Source organism: Cloeon dipterum, chromosome 2 (assembly GCF_949628265.1).
Source record: "Cloeon dipterum chromosome 2, ieCloDipt1.1, whole genome shotgun sequence".
NCBI classification, from domain to species: Eukaryota; Metazoa; Arthropoda; class Insecta; order Ephemeroptera; family Baetidae; genus Cloeon; species Cloeon dipterum.
Genome location: NC_088787.1, coordinates 35,978,752 through 35,992,676, shown reverse-complemented (window position 1 = coordinate 35,992,676; position 13,925 = coordinate 35,978,752). Strand labels below are relative to the sequence as shown.

The following is a 13,925-nucleotide window of genomic DNA, read 5'->3' as shown; positions in this document are numbered from 1 at the left end:
TTCAAACGCCTAATTGATTGTCTGCCTTTTATGTCGCGTGCCACCAAATATTTTTTATTATATAATTAAATCTGATGTAGAGGTTTATCGAGATTTCAGATGGAAGCTGGCGGGACCAGGCTTAGCTGAATTTTTTACCCCGTGAAAGCAGCTGCGGCGCGGTTGAAAATATTTTAAACGTGAAATTTGACAGCGGTAATATTTTTACTCATGCGCTTATTATGAAACCTAATTATTGCCATCTTAAAAATAATTTTGGGAAACAATTCAATTAAGATTTTTTCACTGGTAGCGCAGGCTGGCTGAGACTCCTAATCGGATGTAATTTTTAATTTGTCTTTAAGACCTTCTTTGATGAGGTTTCTGAGCACACCAATCGATTCCCGAGGGTCGAATTAGGTTAGGTGGATTTTTTCGACCAAAATGTGCAGCGCGACGTGCGAACTTTTTTTCCCGCCAAAACAATATGAACGAATATGCGAGAACTGCGCGCATGCGTCAGAGTTGGTTTGAGCTTTTGCAGAGACCACCTGTGCGAATGACTTCATTGTCAGATCCAGCCAGCTCTGGCGCATGCGCAGTTCTCACTTATACGTTCATATTGTTTTGGCGGGAAAAAAGTTCGCACGTCGCGCTGGACTTTTTGGTCCGAAAAAACATCCACTTTACCTAATTCGACCCTCAGGAATCGATTGGTGTGCTCAGACACTTCCTCAAAGAACGTAAAAATAATTTTAGAGAATCAAATATTGGTTTGTTTACAAAAAAACAAGTTGCTTTTATCTTTTGCCCAATATGTTTACAGTAGGAAATCAAACACCTGACCACCAAATCCGAACCAGCGTCTCGATGTCTACAGCCTCCAATGCGTCAAGACGAATCTTAATATGCAGCCACAAATTTATTGAATAATTAATTCCTCTATGCTGCCAAACTATGCATGCATTCACGCGCAGTTCAAGATGAAATATGATTAAAAATGAGATGAGACAACTGATACAGAATCTAAACAAATAAAAACAGTTCTGAAATTTCTAAATTTCAAGACATTGCATATTTTTATGCTTTAAACAACTTCCGCTGTTGAAAAGATAGGCCATTTATTTGATCTGTTTAAATATGGAGAAGGAAAATAAATATTTAACCATTTAGACTGTGGAAGGAGCGTTTTGAGTGTTTATACATATATCAAAGTTCATATGCGCCTGCTGAACATGCAAGGCCAAAAATTTCGTCAGTCCATCTACAGACATCCAAACTTCAAGCTACTGAATTACAAAATGGGTGAGAGAATAATTCCTCTGTCGCAAAACTATCCCAAAATCGACTGGCTCGCCATTAAGTACACAACAATGGACATGGTGGCCGACTGCGTCATCAAAGTCTCCAGCAAGGACAAAACTGTGACGGTATGTTTGCATTTATCATGTATGTACTAATTCCTAGAGGTTTCAACTCTCTCCTCAGGAGGTGCGAGCCCTGAGAAGCGACCTGTTAATAGGCAGCAGGTGCCTTTTGAAGCTGGCGGCTCCGATTTCAGGAATTATTCCGAATGGAAAGAAATTCAAACTGATTGAGAGCGTGGATGCGCACATTGTCCAATTGGCCGTTGAGTAAGGCTTATATTATCTAACTCTAATTTATAGCAAATTTTAATATTCTATAAGGTTTATCCATCTGAATGGAAACCTATTGTCCGAAGTGGGCAGTTTGGACACTTGCCTGGACTTAGCTCGTGCTTCTGTTGAGTTTGACATCCTTGGTCTGGGTCCATTTTGCGTCGAATTGTTGCTGAACAAGTTCCTCACCGTGCAGAACATTTGGAGCGTCTTTAACTCGAACTACGAAATTTTTTTCATTGCTGTGGCTTGTTTAAAAGTATTATATATTACAGTCTTTGTTTTAAATGGTATTTTTCATCTGTATTAATATTTAGTTTCTGGCTATGAATACCAAGGATTGCTTGGAAAACGAAAGTTTCTACGACCTTGATGAAATGCCATATAGGTTTTTCTTGACCCTGAAAGAGATGGCCGATGTTTCCGAGATTGAGCTTGTCTCCAAAATCCTCCAGATCAGTGAAAGAAAAACTGATCCACGGTAAGAAATTCATGAAACAAAAATATTTATTTTTTAATAATTAATTTAACCCAGAACATTCTTCCGGAATTGTTGCCTGCCGAAACTGCGCCTCCTTGCCCTGAAGGCTGAAGATTTTCCCAACCTTAAGCAGCTTTTCTCCTACCTGTCACAAGAAGAGTTGCGATACCTCACAATTTACAACAGTCCTCTCAAACGCTGTTTGAAAACCCTTGCGCCACCGACAATTTGTTCCGATGCATCCGAGAGGAGCACCAAGAGAGCTTGGACACTGACTCTTGTTCCTGAGGGCGACATACAGAGTCTTAAAGATATATTCAGGGCGGGAAATTGGTTTGAGCCCAAGGGAAATCTTGAATTCTCGCTGGAGCTGCGCTCCAAAAAAAGCGTTAAACTCACTGGATTTGAGATTTTCTGCGAGTTGGATTTGGAAAAGGAATTTCTGGAAGACGACAGGTAAAATTAACTAAATTCTTAGTTATTTTATTTCTTTATTTGGTAAAATAGAGAGGCAGAGAAATACCCATGCAATCTGGAAGGTGAATGCTCGGTGTCGGTGTTCAAGGAGACTTTCTCCCGGCAAATTAAGTTTCCCGCCAAATTGGAAAAAGACGGCTGGATGTTTGTGAAGCATTGCGTGACCGTGCCCGCCGGCGGACGCCTCACTCTGCGGCTGCGGCTCGATCGGCCGCGCTTCCTCCGCAACCTCGTCGCCAGCCCTGATTTCAAGGAGCACGAAAGCACCTTTTTCGAACCTCCGAAAATCAGCGTCAAGACCGACGAAGGCGATTTGACGATTGATTATTGCATTTTGAAGAGAATCAGCTACGTCGAATTGTAGATTAATTAAATAAAAATCTCTTGAATGTTAATAAAAATTAACCAGGTTTTTACTATAGAACACTTATTTTTTGTTTAAATCTCTGGAATTTCTTTATTTATAATTTTAGCTCAACCTATATATAGAACTGTGTTTTTTATTGTTGTTATTGTTCAGGCGGACGTCGAGCAGCACCAGAAAATTATCAGCAGGATGGCTCAATTTTTTGGTTTGCCTAAATTGAAAACACGTGTTGGCGAGCAATGAGTTGTTTGCCGCTGATTGAGAGCAATGTTTGAAGTCGTGAACTTGACGTAAAGTGGCCGCTTGCCATAAAATGCACTACAAATCTCTCGTTGGCAGTTTCTGCGGGTAGAACCTTTTTTATATTTGAAATAAGTGTCTAAATATCTCATTTTGTGGTAGCTAAACAGTTATTTATTCGAACTTGTTTGGTATTTTATTTTTATCTAACAAATATGCCTATTAAAATTATTTTAATCGATAGAAATCTGTTTATTCTAATTCTATCAGGAAATAATTGCAAAACAAAACAGCAACAATTAAATAAAAATGCAAGGTTTATTTGGAAATCACATATGACAAGAGGGCGCAGACGCAGAGTGTATTCAAATAATGCTTCCAGTGACTAGCAGGGATATATACAAAAGGCATTCTCGGATGAAGGGATTAAATATAGAATTTCATTTTAAATTCTAAATCAAGAAATTCATTTTACTCTCTTACGATAATATAATTTTTCAGACAGTAACAAATGGCCCTCAAGTTGATTTGTCTTGTCAATGAAACAAAAAATTGAATTCAAAAGCTGTGCCAAAAGCAAAGAAAGCATGCTAGACGCTGGTGTCCTTTTGTGAGTTCAAATATTTGGCTGGAGGGGCCAGTTGCAGTCGCTATTTATCAGAGTTAAAAAGAAAAGCCCGAATGCCGACATCTCAGCAGTTATCTTCTTCATTCATCACTGATTTTTATTTATTTGTTGTAATTAGGCAATTCGCTCGACCCGAACGCCAGGCAGGTTGCATAGCAGCCGCATTTTTCTAAAAAGCCAAAAAACTAAATTAATTAATGAGTCGTTTGCCATGAATCCGTTCCCTTCAACACGTGGATTTCCAATGGCATCTTATATTTTGAAATAATGAATAAAAAAATCCGTTTGCGGCCACTCGAGTGGTGTTCTTGCGACCGGCGGTGAGCCTACGTTATTTTCGTCCACTGTCCAAGTTAATGAAAGTGAAATTTGACCTCAATTCGACTTTCATTGCTATAAAATGAGCAGTAAACACATTGTTCACACACACACACACACACACACACACACACACACACACACACACACGTGTTTGCAATTTAAAAATTTAATCCTGCCCTTCCCATTCGTCGGCCAGCAGCTATAAAACGCGGTCCGTCGCTTCTTTCCGCCAACATTTCATCTCCAACTCCAGCTTTTCGCCCACCAGTGAGTATTATTTTTTCCCTCTTTAAACAATTGATTTTTTATTTAAAATATTCTGGATTTTAGAAAATGAATTTGGTTTGGGTCGTTTTCCTCGTTTTTCTCCCGGCGTTTGAGACGGCGAACGGAACAGCTTGCTTGGCTGACGTGTCCATCCGCGAATTTGTGTGAGATTATACAGATAAAAGGTTGAGTTTTCCTTAATTTTGAATAAACAGCAAATTCTGGGAAAAATACGAGGTGGAATTGAATGAGTGCCAAGGGGGCAAACGTCAAGAAGAGGAAAAACGCTCGCGGAATGTATTTATTTAGGAAAATTGTTTTTGATTTAATTGTTTTGGTGTCCTTTTTTAGGACTGTAAATGCGACATCCAGGAAATCAAGCTTCTGGTGGAAACAATCCTCAATAACTTCAAAGTAAATTATTAAAATACAAATTTTCTGCGCCTCAAAATATTTGATTTGATTGAATTAATTTAATTTCAAGGATGAGATGAGGCAACTGGTGCTCAATCCAACAAACAATTCCCAGCTTGTAACTGAAAAGGTGAAAATTATAATTTTAATTTGATTAATTTCACAATTTGTAATGCATTTTTAGCTTAAGTATGTTTAAAAATTATCAAGCAGGCCTTCTTTGATAAAATTAAACAAAAAATTGTCTCTTTCAGGAGGAAAATAATGCCACTTCTTGTCTTGAAAAATGTAAGAAGTAATGTAACTAAAAATGGAAATGCTTGAATCGTGTTTTACGATTGCATTTTAGATAAACAGGACGTTGTGACTCTTGGAAACGGGAAAAGCTATCATTTGTCAACAGAAAAGGTGAGATTTTGTTGAGAAATGGCCAAAATAGCAAGGTATGACCGATATTTTTCAGGTAAATTGGTATCAAGCGAAGGATTATTGCGAGGAGAAGGGCATGCGATTGGCATCTCCGAAGACTCGAGAAGAACTCAATATCCTGCTTGGAAAAATAAAAGATTTTGAAAATGGTAATTAATCACATTTTTTTATTTTAGAAAGCCGTAAAATTTTAAAATATACGTGATTGGATTGACTTGTAACAGAATCTATGTGACAAAACAAATGTATTAAATTTTCTGCAGATTTTTACTGGTTGTCGGCGTCGGACGTTGGGCAGAAAGGAATCGAATTCCGGTGGCTGGACGGAGAAGTGCTTCCTGTCAGCAGTTCCTTGTGGGACAAAGGCATGATGCAACCCGACAGTTTTGGCCGCGGCCAAGAAGTCTGCACCGCAATTTCAAAATATTCTGGAACTTACAAGTTGGCCGACCATGAATGCAGGACATATGCATTAGCCGGCAGTATTTGTGATGCGCTCGATAGCGTCTGAAGAACTTTTCAATCTTTGTACTTCCAAATAAACCTTGCATTTTGATTTCATTGTTGCTGTTTTTTTCAATTTTTTCCTGATTAAGTCAGAATAAATGGTTTTATGCAACGGATTCGTTTATTAAAAATATTATAATCTACTTATGTATTAATTGTAAGTTCAATTAAAGAGCAAAAACCTATAAAATGCTTTTTGCCAATGCATAAACTCACCCCTTAGGATTCAGTTAAAGCCTAAATTGTAATTTTTTTAGAAAATTTGCTGGAGAGTTAGCGTGCTTTTCAAATGGTAATGGCAGTCTCCTTACTTGAAATCCGATTTAATTTCAAAACTAAGAATTTCCCAATAAACCGTTGGACAGATTTCGACGAGAGGAATCGGAATATGCCAAGAAAATATGTTCAAGCACTGTACATTTTGGAGAAAATTGGCAAAATTTGAATTTTTCCTGTAGCAAGGTCCTTTTTTATTATTGAAAATTGTTGAACACATTGTTTATGGCATCCAACAATTCAAATAATTTTCAATTGTTGCCCTTTTAAAAGTTTATTTTTTATTATTAACGGAAGCATTATTTGAATTCCCTCTGCGGCCGCCAATATACATATTTATGCCACTTCAATAGCCGCTGCTTTTTAAGCCGCGCAGACGGCGGGCGCGGGAGAGGATGCCGAGATATTTTTGCAGACGAGAGAGGCAGGCGAGCCGCTCTATTTCTATTTACGCGGTGGCCGGCGAGCGACAAGCGCACAAACTGCAAAGTCGTTCCTTCAACTCTCGCGCCGCTCACCCAAAATTAAAAAAGAATTTTTAGCACAAACAATTATTAATCGATCGTTACTAAAACAGCGGGAATGTTCGCATTCGCATTTATCGTAAATTGTTGTTATTTTTTGTCCATCGTAGCTTAATGAAGTGGGAAAATTGCTTGAAAGTCGTCACTTAGTGACTGAAAAACTAAATGATTTTTGGGAACAATTATTATCAGCAATAGGAGACTGATCGAGTCGGAAGGACGGCGGATGAAGCTGAGAGGCCAGAGGTCAGGATCGCCGCCTCACAAAAGTTGGACGCACTCTCCAGATCTCCTTTTTTTTATAAATGGAGCTCCCGCGTTTTTACTGCTGATGCCGCGGCCCCCGCTGTGTCTCTACTATCGCACTCAACAAACCATAAACTAAACACGCTAAAAAAACAGAATTTCCTCACATTGGTTTTAATTCAACTTCTCTAGACGTTTACAGGAAACTTAAATTTTGTGTGAAAATTTTTTGAACTAGATTTTTTGTTTAATTTTCAATTTAAGACCTTTAGAAAATTAGACGCATTACATCTGGCTGCTCTCTTGCTTCCAGCAGACAGATAGATGATTTTATAGAAAATCATTTGTGCACCCACTTGTTGGGATTGAAAGAATCACGTCAAGCAGAATCAGAAATATTATCAGCGAGATGATTTTTTTATTTAAAAATTGTAGACACGTGTGTTGTTTACTGTTATTGATCGAGGGCAACATTTGAACTCGAGCATTGACTGCTTGAAGCAGATATTGGGAGAGATATCATTTTCTCGCAAAAATAAACCGTTTTTAATTGAACTTCTTTTGAATTTTTATATGAATATTAAAAATTAATTTAATGCAAGAAATCGTTGCATGGAACTGTTTTTTTAACTCTATCAGGAAATAATGGCCAAAAAGACAGCAACAATGAAATCAAAATGCTATAGGTTTATTTGGAAATCACGCATAACAAGCAAACAAGATAACTTAAAAGTTCTTTAGACGCAATCGACGGCCACACACAAACTGCCGGATAATGACGATGACAAGCATTCATGGTCGAGCAACTTGTTACTTCCGTAATATGTTGAAATGAAAGCGCAGGATTCTTCGCGAATGCCAAAATGGTCGGGTTGCTTCGTGCCTTTGTCCCACAAGGAGCTGCTGACAGGAAGAACTTCCCCGTCCAGCCACCGGAATTCGATTCCTTTCCGCCCAACGTCCGACGCCGACAACCAGAAAAGACCTGCAAGAGTTATTTTAAATTTTTATGGCTTTTAAAAAAATGTGATTAACTACCAAGTTCAAAATATTCGTTTATTTTTTCATGCAGGATATCGAGTTCTTCTTGAGTTTTCGGGGACGCCAAACGCATGCCCTTCTCCGCGCAATAATCCTTCGCTTGATACCAATTTTTCTGAAAAAAATATCGGTCACCTCGCAATTCACGGTCATTTCCGAACAAAATCTCACCCTTTCTGTTGAGAAATGATAGCTTTTCCCGTTTCCAAGAGTCACCACGTCCTGCTTATCTAAAATGCAATCGTAAAACACGATTCCAGCATTTACCTTTTTAGTAGAACTTACATTTTTCAAGACAAGAGACTTTCTTTTCACCCTGAAAAAGACATGTATTTTGTTTATTATTAATTAATTAATTAATAATTATTCTTAACAATAATTTTTAAATAATGATATTCATGAAATCAATACAAGAATTTTCACCTTTTCCATTGAAAGCTGGAAATTGTCCGTCAGATTGTGCACCAGTTGCCTCATCTCATCCTTGAATTTGAATTAATTTAATCAAAACAAATATTTTAAGGCGCTGAAAATTCCATTTTTTAATAATTTACTTTGAAATTATTGAGGCTTGTCTCCACCTGAAGCTTGATTTCCTGGACGTCACATTTGGAAACCTAAAAATGGTTAGAATATTAATTAAATTATAATCAGCGCTCGTTTCTTGACACTTGAATACATTTCGCAATCGTTTGTCCTCTTCTTGACACTGGCCCCCTTGGCACCTGTTCCATTCCTCCTCGTGTTTGTCCCAGAATTTGCTGTTTATTCAAAATTAAGGAAAATTTCAACCTTTTTTGTCTGTTTAATCTCACACAAATTCGCGGATGGACACTTCAGGCAAGCAAGCTGTTCTGTTCGTTGTCTCAAACGCCGGGAGAAAAACGAGGAAAACAACCCAAACCAAATTCATTTTCCTAAATTCTGAAAATTTAAATAAAAAATCAATTGTTTAAAGAGAGAAATATAATGATACTCACTGGTGGGCGAAAAGCTGAAGGTAAACTGATGCCAGAAGAAGCGATCGACCGCGTTTTATAGCTGCTGGCTGACGAGGGGAATGGACATGATTTTTATTTTTTAATTACAAAATCGTTTGTGCGATTAATTGCTGTTTACTGCTCATTTTAAAGTCGAATCGAGGGCAAAATTTGATCTGGTATCGACGAAAATAGCTATCAGAGTCCTCGAATTTCGTCTCTGCAAGCATAAATATATTTTATTCTGCCAATAACAAACCATTATTTATTATTAGCATGAAACCATCATCTAGAATGTGCGAGTGATTATTTCTTGTCATTTTTTTCCTGGAAAAATAGTCCTTAGTATGGGTTTGAGCTCACCCGGTCGCGATAACAGCTGTGGTATTGGCGCAGAGAGCCAATGTTAAAGATTGGACTTGAAATAAATCATATTAATTCAACTTTTTTAGAAAAAGCAATTTTTTTAATAACCATTGGATTTTTATCAATTGATTTTAATTCAAATTCCACGGTTTTTACGGAAAACTCAAATTTTTAAAGGAAAATTATGAAAAGGAACACACAGTTTTATATAATTTTCGTTGTTAGACCCTTGCAGATTATATAAAATGCTAGATGTCTTTTAGATCTTCTCCGCCGGGGGTCAGGCTGCGATCTTTGTTGTATCCCATAGGTTAAAATAACTTTTTATAGTTAAATCAGTCAGCTTAAAAAATTCACCAATTTTGAAGCTGCGCAGTAAACTTGTGCGCATCTTAAGCATGCGCAGTATGTTCATATCGTTTTTTCGTCTCAAAGGGAGGCAAAAACTCATCACTGCGCATGCGTGAACCAAAATAAACCCTCTGCGCAGTTGAAATTCCCAGCCAAATATTTGAACTCAAAAAAGGACACCAGCGTCTAGCTTTTGGAACAACTTTTAAATCCAATTTTTTTTTTATTTGGGCGCGATGATTAGATTTCCATTGACGAGACAAATCAACTTGAGGGCCATTTTTACTCTGAAAAATTAAATCATAGTAAGAAAGTAGAGTAAATTTCTTGATTTAGAATTTAAAATGATATTCTATACATATTTAATCGCCTCTTCCCAGAATTTCAATTTAATGCCTATTGGACCTTCCTGCTAGTCACTGGAAGAATTATTAGAATTCGCTCTGCGGCCGCTGCTTTTTGTGCCGCAGAAGGCGGGCGCGAGTGAGCGAGCCACTCTGCGCGGGAGAGGCTGGCGAGAGAGTGTCACGGACGCGAGCAGCGCTGCTCTATTTACGCGTAGGCCGAGGAGCGACAAGCGGACCAATCACAGAGTCGTCTCTTCACTTCACGCGCTGCTCGCTGCAAATCCCAAAAACATTTAGCATAAACAATTAATTGATCCTTAATAAAACAGCGGGAATTTTCGCATTTATCGTAAATTGTTGTTATTTTTTGTCCATCGTAGCTTAATGAAGTGGGAAAATTGCTTGAAAGTCGTCACTTACTTAGTGACTGAAAAACTTAATGATTTTTTAGAACAATAATTATTATCAGCATTAGGAGACTGAGTCGGAAGGACGGCGGATTCAGCTGCGAGGCCGCAGAGGTCAGGATTGCTGCCTCATTAAAATTGGAGGCACCGGCCAGATCTCTTTAATTTTATCAGAGGGGAGCATAAAAGCCGGCCACTAAGCATATTTACTGCTGGTGCCGTGGCCCCTGTTGTGTCTCTACTATCGAATTCAACAAAACACGCTCGAAAAACGTCAACAAGAATTTCCTTTAATTGATTTTCACTAAACTTTTCTTGGCATTTACAAGAAACTTTAATTTTGAGTGAAATTTTTTAACTAGAACACATTTTTTATTTAACTTTCAATTCAAGACCAGTTGTTAGAAAAAATTAGATTCAAACCTCATCCACTAAATAGTAGAAAAAGGTTTTATCATAATATATCTTTTATTAAAATTATTTAAATATTTTTCGTTAAGTCTCGTGACTCTATTTCATCACTGCGCCGTGAATCAGCCGCCTCAATCACTGCGACTGTGTTTTTGACATCGAGCAAAAATACTGGTGGATGGATTTATAGAAAACAAATTATGCAACCACTTTTTCGGACTGAGAGATTCACGTCAAGCAGAATCAAAAATGTTATCAGTGAGATGATTTTTTATAGAAAAATTTCGCGAGCGATGTGTTTTGTTTACTGCTGATCGAGGGCAACGTTTGAACTCGTAAACTTGACCTTCAGCTTCTCCGCGTTGACTGTTGCGATATAATAAACCGTTCTTTAATTGAGTTTCTTTTGTATTTTATTTCCGTTCAATTAAATTTTTTATAAGAAACCGTTGCATTCGAATTCAATCAGGAAATAATTGCAAAAAAGAAAACAGGACTAAAATGCATATTTATGGTTTATTTGGAGGTACAGGATTTAAAGGAACTAGAAGTTCTATCTTCAGACGCAATCGACTGCCTCACACAAAGTGCCAGCTACTGACGTGGTCCTGCATTCATGGTCGAGCAACTTGTTAGTATCAGTAAACTTTGAAATCATAGCGCAGGCTTCTTGGCCCTTGCCAAAATAGTGCGGTTGCTTCCTCTCTTTGTCCCACAAGGAGCTGCTGACAGGAAGAACTTCCCCGTCTAGCCACCGGAATTCGATTCCTTTCCGCCCAACGTCCGACGCCGACAACCAGAAAACACCTGCATGAGTTATTTTAAATTTTTATGGCTTTTAAAAAAATGTGATCAATTACCATGTTCAACATATTCGTTTAATTTTCCAAGCAGGACATCTAGTTCTTCTTGGGTCTTCGGGGACGCCAAACGCATGCCCTTCGCCACGCAATAATCCTTCGCTACATACCAATTTTTCTGAAAAACATCGGTCACCTCACAAATCACGGTGATTTCCGAACAAACTCTCACCTTTTCTGTTGAGAAATGATAGCTTTTTCCGTTTCCAAGAGTCACCACGTCCTGCTTATCTAAAATGCAATCGTAAAACACGATTCAAACATTTCCATTTTTAGTTACAAGACTTACATTTTTCAAGACAAGTGACGTTCTTTTCCTCGTGAAAAAGAGATTTATTTTGTTTAATTTTATTAAAAAAGCCTAGCCCAAAATTAAGGATATAAATAACAATTTTAAAAGCATTTAATCCATTTTTAAATTGTGATTTTCATGAAATCAAAATAAGAGTTTTCACCTTTTCAATTGAATGCTGGAACTTGTTCGTCAGATTGTGCACCAGTTGCCTCATCTCATCCTTGAAATTAATTAATTCAATCTAAAGAAACATTTTGAGGCGCTGAATATTATTGAAAATTTGTATTTTAATTAATAATTTACTTTGAAATTATTGAGGCTTGTTTCCACCTGAAGCTTGATTTCCTGGACGTCGCATTTAGAGTCCTAAAAGAAAGGTTCGTATATTAATTAAATTAAAATCAGCGCCCTTTTCTTGACACTTGAATACATTTCGCGAGCGTTTTTCCTCTTCTTGACACTGGCCCCCTTGGCACCTGTTCCATTCCTCCTCGTGTTTTTCCCAGAATTTACTGTTTATTCAAAATTAAGGAAAATTCAACCTTTTATCTGTTTAATCTCACACAAATTCGCGGATGGACACTTCAGGCAAGCAAGCTGTTCTGTTCGTCGTCTCAAACGCCGGGAGAAAAACGAGGAAAACAACCCAAACCAAATTCATTTTCTAAAATCCAGAATATTTTAAATAAAAAATCAATTGTTTAAAGAGTAAAAAAAATGATACTCACTGGTGGGCGAAAAGCTGGAGCTGGAGTTGAAATGTTGGCAGAAAGAACCGACCGACCGCGTTTTATAGCTGCTGGCCGACGAGGGGAGTGGACATGAATTTTATTTTTAATTATAAACACGTGAGTGCGAACAATGTGTTGTTTACTGCTGTTTTTAAGAGTCGAATCGAGGCCAAAATTTGAACTCGTGAACCTTGGGATTGACCAAAATAACTATCAGCGTCATCGAATTTCGTCTCTGCAAGTATAAATATTTTATTCTGCCAATAACAAATTAATATTTAGCATAAAACAGCTGGAATGTGCGAGTCATCATTTCTTGTAATTTTGTTCCCTGGGAAATAGCCTAGTTTTCCAGCTTTTTTCGCTTTTTTTAACTAAAAAGATGTATTTAATGAACGTCTGCTCTGCAGCACTTGATGAGGGTTTTATGATCTCACCCGGTCGCGATAACCCTACAAGAGAGAGTACGCAGAGAGCCAATTTTAACGATAAAATGCTAATGAAATTAAATTAATGTATACAAAAATTTGGCTTTTTTTAGAAACAGCAATTTTATTTACTTGAATAGAAATCCTATTTTTATCTATACTGATCCAATTGATTTTAATTCAAATTCTACAGATTTTTACGGAAAACTAAAATTTTTAGAGGAAATTTATGAAAAGGAATTAACATAGTTTTATATAATTTTCGTTTTTAGGCATTTCCTTACCTATGCAGATTATATAAAGTGATGGATGTCTTCTAGATCTTCTACACCGGGGGCCAGGTCGCGATCTGTGTTGTTTCCCGCAGGTCAAATTCATGTTGGTTTGGAACTCGACCGATCGCAAATAACACCATCCGAGTGGCAGCTATAAAGGAATTTTTTTATTTGTTTGGAACGGATTCATGGCAAACGACAGATTAATTTATTTCACATATTATTTAGTATATAAAATGCGGCTGCTATGCAACCTGCCTGGCGTTCGAGTCGAGGGAGTTGCCTAACTGCTACAAATAAATAAAAATCCGCGATGAATGAAGAAGATAACTGCTGATCCGAGATGTCGGCATTCAGGCATTGGCCTGCTTTACAATTGAACTCTGATAAATAGCGACTGGCTGGCCCCTCCAGCCAAATATTTGAACTCACAAAAGGACACAAGCGTCTAGCATGCTTTTTATTTGTATTTGGCACAACTTTTAAATCCAATTTTATTTGATCGCGATGATTAGAATGCCATTGACGAGACAAATCGACTTGAGGGCCAATTTTACTCTCTGAAAAATTAAATCATAGTAAAAAAGTACAATGAATTCCTTGATTTAGAATTTAAAATGAAATTCTATATTTGATC

At 37.5% G+C, this 13,925-nt stretch overlaps 2 protein-coding genes and 2 long non-coding RNA genes across 4 annotated transcripts; 2 read left to right on the top strand and 2 right to left on the bottom strand.

Moving 5' to 3' along the window:
* The first annotated feature begins 1,714 nt into the window (after window positions 1-1,714).
* Window positions 1,715-2,548, top strand: LOC135938100 (uncharacterized). Its single transcript, XR_010574599.1, has 3 exons — window positions 1,715-1,878; window positions 1,937-2,100; window positions 2,155-2,548. It is a non-coding gene; the product is annotated as an uncharacterized LOC135938100 (long non-coding RNA).
* A 1,888-nt stretch (window positions 2,549-4,436) lies between these two features.
* On the top strand, window positions 4,437-5,804 carry LOC135936638 (uncharacterized). Its single transcript, XM_065479520.1, has 8 exons — window positions 4,437-4,564; window positions 4,616-4,697; window positions 4,752-4,814; window positions 4,885-4,944; window positions 5,069-5,102; window positions 5,164-5,222; window positions 5,278-5,392; window positions 5,507-5,804. The coding sequence occupies exons 1-8, from the start codon at window positions 4,467-4,469 to the stop codon at window positions 5,752-5,754; spliced, it is 759 nt and encodes a 252-aa protein (XP_065335592.1). The 5' UTR covers window positions 4,437-4,466; the 3' UTR covers window positions 5,755-5,804.
* A 1,705-nt stretch (window positions 5,805-7,509) lies between these two features.
* Window positions 7,510-8,174, bottom strand: LOC135937296 (uncharacterized). Its single transcript, XR_010574495.1, has 4 exons — window positions 8,123-8,174; window positions 8,009-8,067; window positions 7,835-7,952; window positions 7,510-7,781 (listed from the first exon to the last, which is right to left on the bottom strand). It is a non-coding gene; the product is annotated as an uncharacterized LOC135937296 (long non-coding RNA).
* A 3,022-nt stretch (window positions 8,175-11,196) lies between these two features.
* Window positions 11,197-12,640, bottom strand: LOC135937294 (uncharacterized). Its single transcript, XM_065480438.1, has 9 exons — window positions 12,583-12,640; window positions 12,418-12,518; window positions 12,285-12,366; window positions 12,158-12,220; window positions 12,015-12,074; window positions 11,849-11,870; window positions 11,732-11,790; window positions 11,560-11,677; window positions 11,197-11,506 (listed from the first exon to the last, which is right to left on the bottom strand). Exons 2-9 carry the CDS (start codon window positions 12,513-12,515, stop codon window positions 11,259-11,261), a joined length of 750 nt encoding a protein of 249 aa, XP_065336510.1. The 5' UTR covers window positions 12,516-12,518; window positions 12,583-12,640; the 3' UTR covers window positions 11,197-11,258.
* Window positions 12,641-13,925: the final 1,285 nt, after the last annotated feature.